The sequence below is a fragment of the Cherax quadricarinatus genome, chromosome 28 (assembly GCF_038502225.1).
Source record: "Cherax quadricarinatus isolate ZL_2023a chromosome 28, ASM3850222v1, whole genome shotgun sequence".
NCBI lineage: Eukaryota > Metazoa > Arthropoda > Malacostraca > Decapoda > Parastacidae > Cherax > Cherax quadricarinatus.
The window spans coordinates 25497590-25509774 of NC_091319.1; the positions used below are offsets into that span (position 1 = coordinate 25497590).

The 12185-nt window shown below is 39.8% G+C and overlaps 1 protein-coding gene across 7 annotated transcripts in view; it reads right to left on the reverse strand.

The window, feature by feature from the left end:
* Positions 1-12185, reverse strand: part of qtc (quick-to-court) — a 398802-nt gene that overhangs the window by 68169 nt on the left and 318448 nt on the right. For all 7 annotated transcript variants that reach the window (XM_070089489.1, XM_070089493.1, XM_070089490.1 and 4 more), the window contains one exon: positions 10448-10646. In XM_070089489.1, the coding sequence (XP_069945590.1) occupies positions 10448-10646 (199 nt within the window). The remainder of the gene's footprint in view (positions 1-10447; positions 10647-12185) is intronic.

Genomic DNA, 12185 nt, shown 5'->3' on the forward strand with positions numbered 1-12185 from the left:
TGAATTAAAGTACAACTATTTTTTTTTTTTTTTCCAACAAGTCGGCTGTCTCCCACCGAGGCAGGGTGACCCAAAAAAGAAAGAAAATCCCCAAAAAGAAAATGCTTTCATCATCATTTAACACTTTCACCACACTCACACATAATCACTGTTTTTGCAGAGGTGCTCAGAATACAACAGCCTAGAAGCATATACATATAAAGATACACAACATATCCCTCCAAACCGCCAATATCCCAAACTCCTCCTTTAAAGTGCAGGCATTGTACTTCCCATTTCCAGGACTCAAGTCCGACTATATGAAAATAACCGGTTTCCCTGAATCCCTTCACTAAATATTACCCTGCTCACACTCCAACAGATCATCAGGTCCCAAGTACCATTCGTCTCCATTCACTCCTATCTAACACGCTCATGCACGCTTGCTGGAAGTCCAAGCCCCTTGCCCACAAAACCTCCTTTACCCCCTCTCTCCAACCCTTTCGAGGACTACCCCTACCTCGCCTTCCTTCCCCTATAGATTTATATGCTTTCCATGTCATTCTACTTTGATCCATTCTCTCTAAATGACCAAACCACCCCTCTTCTGCCCTCTAATACTTTTATTAACTCCACACCTTTTCCTAATTTCCACACTCCGAATTTTCTGCATAATATTTACACCACACATTGCCCTTAGACAGGACATCTCCACTGCCTCCAACCGTCTCCTCGCTGCTGCATTTACCACCCAAGCTTCACACCCATATAAGAGTGTTGGTACTACTATACTTTCATACATTCCCTTCTTTGCCTCCATAGATAACGTTTTTTGACTCCACACATACCTCAATGCACCACTCGCCTTTTTTCCCCTCATCAATTCTATGATTAACCTCATCCTTCATAAATCCATCCGCTGACACGTCAACTCCCAAGTACGTATCTGAAAACATTCACTTCTTCCATACTATTCCTCCCCAATTTGATATCCAATTTTTCTTTATCTAAATCATTTGACACCCTCATCACCTTACTCTTTTCTATGTTCACTTTCAACTTTCTACCTTTACACACATTCCCAAACTCATCCACTAACCTTTGCAATTTTTCTTTAGAATCTCCCATAAGCACAGTATCATCAGCAAAAAGTAACTGTGTTAATTCCCATTTTGAATTTGATTCCCCATAATTTAATCCCACCCCTCTCCCGAACACCCTAGCATTTACTTCTTTTACAACCCCATCTATAAATATATTAAACAACCATGGTGACATTACACATCCCTGTAAGACCTACTTTTACCAGGAAGTAGTCTCCCTCTCTTCTACACACCCTAACCTGAGCTTCACTATCCTCATAATAACTCTTTACAGCATTTAGTAACTTACCACCTATTCCATATACTTGCAACATCTGCCACATTGCTCCCCTATCCACTATCATATGCCTTTTCTAAATCCATAAATGCAATAAAAACTTCCCTACCTTTATCTAAATACTGTTCACATATATGCTTCAATGTGAACACTTGATCTACACATCCCCTACCCACTCTGAACCTCCTTGCTCATCCGCAATCCTACATTCTGTCTTACCTCTAATTCTTTCAATTATAACCCTACCGTACACTTTTCCTGGTATACTCAAACTTATTCCTCTATAATATTTACAATCTCTTTTGTCCCCTTTCCCTTTATATAAAGGGACTATACATGCTCTCCGCCAATCCCTAGGTACCTTTCCCTCTTTCATACATTTATTAAACAAAAGTACCAACCACTCCAACACTATATCCCCCCCTGCTTTTAACATTTCTGTCATGATCCCATCAGTTCCAGCTGCTTTACCCCCTTTCATTCTACGTAATGCCTCGCGTACCTCCCCCACACTTACATTCTGCTCTTCTTCACTCCTAAAAGATGGTATACCTCCCTGACCAGTGCATGAAATTACCGCCTCCCTTTCTTCCTCAACTAGGTTTTATTTTATTATTATCACACTGGCCGATTCCCACCAAGGCAGGGGTGGCCCGAAAAAGAAAAACTTTCACCATCATTCACTCCATCACTGTCTTGCCAGAAGGGTGCTTTACACTACAGTTTTTAAACTGCAACATTAACACCCTTCCTTCAGAGTGCAGGCACTGCACTTCCCATCTCCAGGACTCGAGTCCGGCCTGCCGGTTTCCCTGAACCCCTTCATAAATGTTACTTTGCTCACACTCCAACAGCATGTCAAGTATTAAAAACCATTCGTCTCCATTCACTCCTATCAAACACACTCACGCACGCCTGCTGGAAGTCCAAGCCCCTCGCACACAAAACCTCCTTTACCCCCTCCCTCCAACCTTTCCTAGGCTGACCCCTACCCCGCCTTCCTTCCACTACAGACTGATACACTCTTGAAGTCATTCTGTTTCGCTCCATTCTCTCTACATGTCCGAACCACCTCAACAACCCTTCCTCAGCCCTCTGGACAACAGTTTTGGTAATCCCGCACCTCCTCCTAACTTCAAAACTACGAATTCTCTGCATTATATTCACACCACACATTGCCCTCAGACATGATATCTCCACCGCCTCCAGCCTTCTCCTCACTGCAACATTCATCACCCATGCTTCACACCCATATAAGTGTGTTGGTAAAACTATACTCTCATACATTCCCCTCTTTGCCTCCAAGGACAAAGTTCTTTGTCTCCACAGACTCCTAAGTGCACCACTCACCCTTTTCCCCTCACCAATTCTATGATTCACCTCATCCTTCATAGACCCATCCACTGACATGTCCACTCCCAAATATCTGAATACATTCACCTCCTCCATACTCTCTCCCTCCAATCTGATATCCAATCTTTCATCACCTAATATTTTTGTTATCCTCATAACCTTACTCTTTCCTGTATTCACTTTTAATTTTCTTCTTTTGCACACCCTACCAAATTCATCCACCAATCTCTGCAACTTCTCTTCAGAATCTCCCAAGAGCACAGTGTCATCAGCAAAGAGCAACTGTGACAACTCCCACTTTGTGTGTGATTCTTTATCTTTTAACTCCACGCCTCTTGTCAAGACCCTCGCATTTACTTCTCTTACAACCCCATCTATAAATATATTAAACAACCACGGTGACATCACACATCCTTGTCTAAGGCCTACTTTTACTGGGAAATAATTTCCCTCTTTCCTGTGTACTCTAACTTGAGCCTCACTATCCTCGTAAAAACTCTTCACTGCTTTCAGTAACCTACCTCCTACACCATACACTTGCAACATCTGCCACATTGCCCCCCTATCCACCCTGTCATACGCCTTTTCCAAATCCATAAATGCCACAAAGACCTCTTTAGCCTTATCTAAATACTGTTCACTTATATGTTTCACTGTAAACACCTGGTCCACACACCCCCTACCTTTCCTAAAGCCTCCTTGTTCATCTGCTATCCTATTCTCCATCTTACTTTTAATTCTTTCAATAATAACTACCATACACTTTACCAGGTATACTCAACAGACTTATCCCCCTATAATTTTTGCACTCTCTTTTGTCCCCTTTGCCTTTATACAAAGGAACTATGCATGCTCTCTGCCAATCCCTAGGTACCTTACCCTCTTCCATACATTTATTAAATAATTGCACCAACCACTCCAAAACTATATCCCCACCTGCTTTTAACATTTCTATCTTTATCCCATCAATCCCGGCTGCCTTACCCCCTTTCATTTTACCTACTGCCTCACGAACTTCCCCCACACTCACAACTGGCTCTTCCTCACTCCTTCAAGATGTTATTCCTCCTTGCCCTATACACGAAATCACAGCTTCCCTATCTTCATCAACATTTAACAATTCCTCAAAATATTCCCTCCATCTTCCCAATACCTCTAACTCTCCATTTAATAACTCTCCTCTCCTATTTTTAACTGACAAATCCATTTGTTCTCTAGGCTTCCTTAACTTGTTAATCTCACTCCAAAACTTTCTTATTTTCAACAAAATTTGTTGATAACATCTCACCCACTCTCTCATTTGCTCTCTTTTTACATTGCTTCACCACTCTCTTAACCTCTCTCTTTCTCCATATACTCTTCCCTCCTTGCATCACTTCTACTTTGTAAAAACTTCTCATATGCTAACTTTTTCTCCCTTACTACTCTCTTTACATCATTCCACCAATCGCTCCTCTTCCCTCCCGCACCCACTTTCCTGTAACCACAAACTTCTGCTGAACTATAAAAATGCAAATTAAAAATAGCACAAGAGACTCACTTGTAATTGCACTAAGGTCTAATGTAATGACTTTGGTATAGTCTATATACTGAGCTAGAATGAGCTATAGTACAACTAGGTTTAATCTAATAATATAAAAATACAAATTAAAAATAGCACCAATTACATCATGGTCTAATATAATGAATTTGGTATTGACTATGTATTGAGCTAGAATGAGCTCTAGTACAACCGAGTTTAATCTAATGATATAAAAAAGGCACAAGACACTCAATTATAGTTATACAAAGCTTAGGGTTACGTTGTTCGGCTGGCAGCGGGGTGTTGCTTTCGGTTTGTGGGCAGTCTTCCTTTGATCTCTATTATTTTCGATTTGTAGGTTTCACTGTTGGTAATCTTTGGTCATTCTGGGTGCTACGTTGGGTAGTGCAGTTTTGCTTGTAACTAGGTCATCATAGGAGCATTGGTGGCTCTGATAGTTGGAGAAAAGTACGGAGCTTGGAGGTCACTGCTGCCGAGACTTGTCCACGTGTGTACCAGTGTTTACAAGCCAGCCAGTGTGCTCACATCTAAGGGATACATTCAGTACATTCCATATTATCACAGTGTTTTTGGTGCTTGTTTCTGCAAAGTAAGTCACCATGGGCCCCAAGAAAGCTTCTAGTGTCAACCCTTCAAGAAAAAGGGTGCTAATGACTATTGAAATGAAGAAAGAGGTAATTGCAAAGTACGAAAGTGGACTGCGTGTGTCGGAGCTGGCCAGGTTGTATACAAAACCCCAATCAACCATCTCTACTATAGTGACCAGGAAAACAGCAATCAAGGAAGCTGTTGTTGCAAAAGGTGCAACTGTGATTACAAAACAGCGACCCCAAGTGTTAGATGATGTTGAGTGTGTGTTATTGGTGTGGATAAATGAAAAACAGATAGCAGGAGATAGTATCTCTCAAGCGATCATTTGTGAAAAGGCTAGGCAGTTGCATGACGATTTGTAAAGAAATTGCCTGCAACTAGTGGTGATTTGAGTGAATTTAAGGCCAGCAAAGGATGGTTTGAAAGATTTAAGAATCGTAGTGGCATACATAGTGTGATTAGGCATGGTGAGGCTGCCAGTGACTCAAGCTGGTCCTAGTGGCATTAAAAGAAGAAGGGAAGTAACCCCGGAAAAGGACTTGCTACCTCAAGTCCTATTGGAAGGGGATTCCCCTTCTAAACATTAACAACTTCGACACTCTCCCCTCCTCCCATCCCATCAATCATCACCAGATCTTCATTAAAGTGAAGTGTCATGTATTCTATTGTTAGTACAGTACTACAAACTGTGCATGTCTTCTTCAGTTTGTGTGCATTAAACTTAATATTTCATGTGGTAAAAAAATTTTTTTCATAGTCTTGGGTGTCTTGCACGGATTAATCTGATTTCCAGAATGACTTCAAGAGTGTATCAGTCTGTAGTGGAAGGAAGGAGGGGTAGGGGTCGGCCTAGGAAAGGTTGGAGGGAGGGGGTAAAGGAGATTTTGTGTGTGAGGGGCTAGGACTTCCAGCAGGCATGCGTGAGCGTGTTTGATAGGAGTGAATGGAGACAAATTATTTTTAATACTTGGTGTGCTGTTGGAGTGTGAGCAAAGTAACATTTATGAAGGGATTCAGGGAAACTGGCAGGCTGGACTTGAGTCCTGGAGATGGGAAGTACAATGCCTGCACTCTGAAGGAGGGGTGTTAATGTTGCACTTTAAAAACTGTAGTGTAAAGCACCCTTCTGGCAAGACAGTGATGGAGTGAATGATGGTGAAAGTTTTCTTTTTCGGGCCATCCTGCCTTGGTGGGAATCGGCAAGTGTGTTAATAATAAAAAAAATATTTCTTATGGGGAAAATTGATTCGCTTTCCGATATTTTTGGTTTACGATGAGCTCTCAGGAATGGATTAACATCGCGAACCGGGGGTCCACTGTACTATGTATAAATTTCTAGACAATAGTATGTGACTAAAATAGGTGAAAATGTTCACCTGCCAATGTTTGTTCAGTTATTGTTTAGTACAACGAGTGTATATATCCAAAATACAGCTTATGTTGGTCTCACAGGCCATAAAAGTTACTTGAAAAAAATAAAATGTTAAAAAATAAAAGTAGAAAAATAATAAATAAAACTATTACCGTGTGACAGACAGTCGGCAATGTTGCCGTAAGAGGCTCACTTTGTCAACTTCACGCCTCCATATTTTGGCAAATATTGATTGCAAAAAAATTTTTTTTTTGGCCTACAACTCACAAAAATATGCTCTATCATTTCACAAGAAAAGATAATTTTATTTCTTCGAAAAATTTTTGACCCTAAGAACAAGTTTGGGAGAGAGCCTGTCGACCTTCGAAGGGTTAAACAAAAATACCAACCACTCCAACACTATACCCCCCTGCTTTTAACATTCTGTCATGATCCCATCAATTCCAGCTGTTTTACCCCTTTCATTCCATGTAATGCCTCATGCACCTCCCCCACACTCACATCCTGCTCTTCTTCACTCCTGAAAGATGTTATACCTCCCTGGCCAGTGCATGAAATTACTGCCTCCCTTTCTTCATTAACATTTAAAAGTTCCTCAAAATATTCCAGCCATCTACCCAATACCTCCAGCTCCCCATCTACTAACTCCCCTACTCTGTTTTTAACTGACAAATCCATTCATCCCCTAGGCTTTCTTGACTTTTTTATCTCACTCCAAAACTTTCTTATTTTCATCAAAATTTCTTGACATCTGCTCTCCTTTTACACTCTCACCACTCTTCACCTTTCTTTTACTCTCCATATACTCTGCTCTTATAACACTTCTGCTTTGTAAAAACCTCTCAATGATTATTATATTATTATTATTAATTTAGGGAACTGGAGTACAGATCCAATTCCCTAGGTCAAGAGCTCCTCACCAGCATCAAAGAACCTTGACACTGGAGAGGGGCTCTTGATCTAGGGAATTGGATCTGTGCTCCAGTTCAATAATAATAATAATAATAATAATAATAATAATAATAATAATAATAATGAGGAGCTTCAGAACACGGCCACTAGTTGGCGCAGAGCTGTGGAAGCATTTCTGTCATGCTTTGCTTATATTTTTTAGTCATTTGGCCAATTTTTTGTTTCTAACCATAGGTCCTAAGAGTAAGTGCAAAGGACAGTGCTGAGAAGAAAAAGAGGATGGTTTCCATGGAATTAAAGCACAAAATCATAGATAAACAAGCGAGGTGTGGAAGTTGAGGGGAAAGCGAGGGAAGCTCGCTCGCAACTCGAACGTTGGCTCATAACTCCGAGCAAAAAATTGACCAAGCGACGGCTCGTGTCTCAAAAAACTCGTATGTTGGGACACTCGTAAGCAAAGGTTCCACTGTATATGTTTACTTCACATGCAGCTAATTTCCATAAAACACCAATTTTTCAAGACAGTAAGCCTTAAGTTATAATAGGGTTTACTGAATATAAAAGGCTTAATATAAATATTAACCCAGAATTAATTTAATTCCTGGAGACATAATATCACAATAATAGGTAATATCTATTTACTACAAGTATGGGTACAAGGTATACAGGCCTAGCTGACATCAATGACATACTACTATAAAGAAAGCCCCTTGTTATGCAGAACATTTCGGGCAAATTAGGTCAGTTTTGTCCCAGAATGAGACCCACACCAGTCGACTAACACCCAGGTACCCATTTTAAACTGGTGGGTTAACAGGGACAGGGTCAGCAGGTGTCTCAGGGAAATAAGTCCCTAATGTTCTCCAGCCGTATGGGAGGAGATTCGAACTCCAGACCTCAGTGCGTGAACTGAGTGCGCTAGCAATCGAGGTATGGAGCTATGTAGGTAATTATAATAATACAGTGGGCCCCCGGCCCACGAAGGCATCGTCTAATGATATACTCGACTAAAGAAGTATTTCAGCGTAAAAGTTTTGGCCCGACCAATGATGAAAAACTCTACCAATGTGATTCGTCCTGAATATGTCCATGTGCCCCATCTGACCTGAGTGCGCCTTAGCTGCCCTGCCTTCAATTAGTGTGCCAGTGTTTACAAGCCAGTGAGGTCACATCCACGCATACATTCGGTACATTTTGTATTATTCCAGTGTTTTTAGTACTTGTAACTGCTAAATAAGCCACCATGGGCCCCAAGAAAGCTTCTAGTGCCAACCCTGTGATAAAAAGGGTGAGAATTACAATTGAAATGAGGGAGATCATCACAAAGTATGAAACTGGAGTACGCATCTCTGAGCTGACCAGGTTGTATAACAAACCCCAATCAACCATCGCTACTATCTTGGCCAACAGAAAGGAAATCATGGAAGCTGTTGTTGTGAAAGGTGCAAGTATGTTTTCAAAACAGATCGCAAGTAGTTGAATATGTTGAGACTTACTGGTGTGAATAAATGAAAAACAGATATCAGGAGATAGCATCTCTCAAGTGATCATATGTGAAAAGGCAAGGCAGTTGCATGACAATTTAATTAAAAATGAAGGTAAAGTGTCATTTATTCTTCATTACACAATATACATATGTATACAAGTATTGTGCATCTATCTTCTGTTTGTGTGTAGGAAAATGCATATTTCATGTGGTAAATTTTTTTTTTTCATACTTTTGGGTGTCTTCAATGGATTAATTTGATTTCCATTATTTCTTATGGGGAAAATTAATTCAACTAACGATAATTTCATCTAACGATGAGCTCTCTGGAACGAATTAACATCATTGGTCAAGGGTCCACTGTATTAGAAATGTATACATCTCTGTACATTGCACAATGCACAACTACCTGATTTAACACTCACGCAAATAAAAGTATGAAAATATAACAAAAACCTACCTATCTGAAGGATAAAAAAAAAAAAACTATCTCCCGGTAACTTCAAAGACATTGTCATAAGCATCTCCGAAATTTACTATGTCGACTGCATCTCGTAAGGCAAACTATTTACTCTACTACTACCTCCCCACTTATCTATACAACTTAGGCACAAAACTTCATGACATATTGTGACATACATATAAAACTACATATTATATTCTTTAAGAAAAGATCTGCGCTAGTATTAACTAGTTTGTGAAAACAGTACGTATTATACTAATTTTAGTCTGCCTGAAATGCTTCCTACCCATTACCTCTGCATCCTTCCCTGCCCTGCTGTGCTGTATAACCCTTGTGGTTTAGTGCTTCTTTCTGATTATAATAATTTGAATAACAAAAGGCTTTCCTTAGGTTGTACAAATACGCAATTCCTGAAAATCTTTAAAATCAAATTTATGTGATTTACTGCAACCTTGTCCTGCTCACAAGCTAGAATATCCTGCTCTCCCCTTCCCCACTCCTTACTAGCAAACTCTCCCTGTTCCAACCCCCACCACCACCTCTTGATACTTGCAAATTTGATGTTCCCCCCTCCCCTCACTCACAAGCTTGACCTCTATCTCTTGCCTGCATTGCCCCCTTCACCTCCACCTTATGGTAGCAAGTTCACTCTACTGTAGACTCAAAATCTGAACACTAGTAATGTGCATACTAGGTGTCACCAGGCTTCGAAGAAGTGGTAGCTATTATTTTTAAATGTCTACAAAGAATGTCTACAATAAGTTTGGTAGTTAAACTAGCAATGAAAACAGCATAGGTATCTCTCCAAAACATTTTTACAGCTTCTCCTCACTTAGCGACGTGCTCGTTTACCGACTACTCGGATTTACGATGGGCTCTGACCAGTATGTATACCTAAATAATGTATATTAGAGCTGATCATCTCTCTTCTGTTATTACAATATACAGTACACTACTGTATAAACATTTAAAAATATACCATACCAAAAATGTTATAAACTGTGCAAAGGTGACACTAAAACAATATCAAAGATGGTCGACTCGAACCCACTCATTATAGTATGCTCCTCACTTAGTGACAAATTCGTTCATAGACGTGGTCTTAGGGACAGAACTCCATTGCTAAGGGAGGAGAGGCTGTATTTGCTATAATCATGGGGAAGATTAGAGCCATTGATAGGGGTCATGCAGCACCTAGGAATTAGGAGAATCAAATTTAATCCAAGAAAGGGGAGGATAGCTCCAATTCCTTTGTCAACTCCAACTCTAGATTATATTAAATCAAATTCTTTCCTTTAGACATGGCAGTTGATGTTTCTAGTAAATTCTGACATAAGAGTACCCATGCAAGGAAGCAAAAATGCATACCAGTAGTTAAATTATCCATTAAGCGACTGAGTTCAGGCTCACTTCCTTCTGAGGGTGTGGATGAAGTCTTGGGTGTGGGTGTTGAAGGAGTAGCACGAGGTTCTGTGGCAAGACGTCCCTGCGTCTCTCCTCTCTGGCTTGGACCATTGCATATAGCTGTTGTGTTAATGGAGTTCTTGCTCTCACTTTCTACATTGGTCTAAAATAAAATAGTGAAGGTTAATTTCATTCTCGATAATTTGACAAGACACTAAAATAAGTGACAGAAAACTGCTATATAACAGACAGAAGAACCAGAATCATACCATGTTACAATGCTTCTTCAGCTCTTCAGCATTACAACCAAAGTGGTCATGTATCCTAGCATAATGATACTGCTTGAACAAGTCAGTAATGTGACTGGCACTACTCACAAACGGCCCACACTAATGAAAGAAAACTTTAGGCAGCATTTTGGCTTATGAAAAATCATTGTCACTTGATATAATGGTCCAGGACAAACCAAATTGTTGTTTAAACTTTCCTCTCCAAAATATGGGTTGTCAATAATACTGGTTCTTTGTCATTAATTAGTGTTTTTCTACTTCATTCATCTTTCATTGCAAGTGGTATACAAGTTTTTTCCATATGACCGTAATACATAAATAAGCCGATTAACATACAATACACAATCATGAGGAAAATACCATTTTAAACAAAATTATTTTCAGATTGTTCACATGAAATTTAATGCTGAATAAATGTTTTGCATTTTTTTAATATTCTTTAAATGAGGAAAAGATGTACTGTAGTCTCAAATTTAACAAGAAACAAATGAAAGTACATGTATAACAAATTTTAGATGCAAATATAAACAGACTAAAATAAAAGGAATTCAGTGATCTGTGATACAGTGAAGAATTGTGCTGGAGTTACTTGGTTAGACAGATGGATGAGTTAGCAAGACCTAAAACAGCCATTTTCTCCTTATCTAATATGCTCTCCTATACACAATGGACAACGTGCAGAGCTGAAGGGTATGAGCTATAAGGACAGGCTAAAGCAACTGACTCTGGAGGACTGAAGGACAAGGAGACCTAACATACAAAATACTCAGATGAACTGATAAGGAAAACCAGGGACAGGATCTTTGAGAGTCAGGAAACAGGTATGTACTTGGGAACAAAGCTGGAAGCTAAAGACACAGATAAGTCACAGGGATGTCAGGAAGAATTTCTTCAGTCTCACATTCTAAATACTGCATTAAACAAGTTTCCTAAAGAATGTTTATTCCTCACAGAAATATCAGATAAAACAAAAATGATTCCAAATAGATGAACAAAGGCTAAAACATCTCAAGGGGAGAGGAGGAAATGACTGGAGCATTAAATAAGGGAGGCTCACCTTATGCACAAATCATCATCTTGCTTTCTTTCAAGAAATCGCTTGTTTCCCACCGAGGAAGGGTGGCCCAAAAAGAAAAACAAAAGTTTCTCTTTTTAACTTTAGTAATGTATACAGAAGGGGTTAATAGCCCCTTGCTCCCGGCATTTTAGTCAACTCTTAAGATGGCTTACGGAGGAAGAATTCTGTTCCACTTCCCCATGGACATAAGAGGAAATAAGAACAAGAAATAGTAAGAAAATAGAAAACCCAGAGGGGTGTGTATATATATGCTTGTACATGCATGTGTAGTGTGACCTAAGTGTAAGTAGAAGTAACAAGATATACAGTCGACCCCCGACTTACGTTGGCCTCA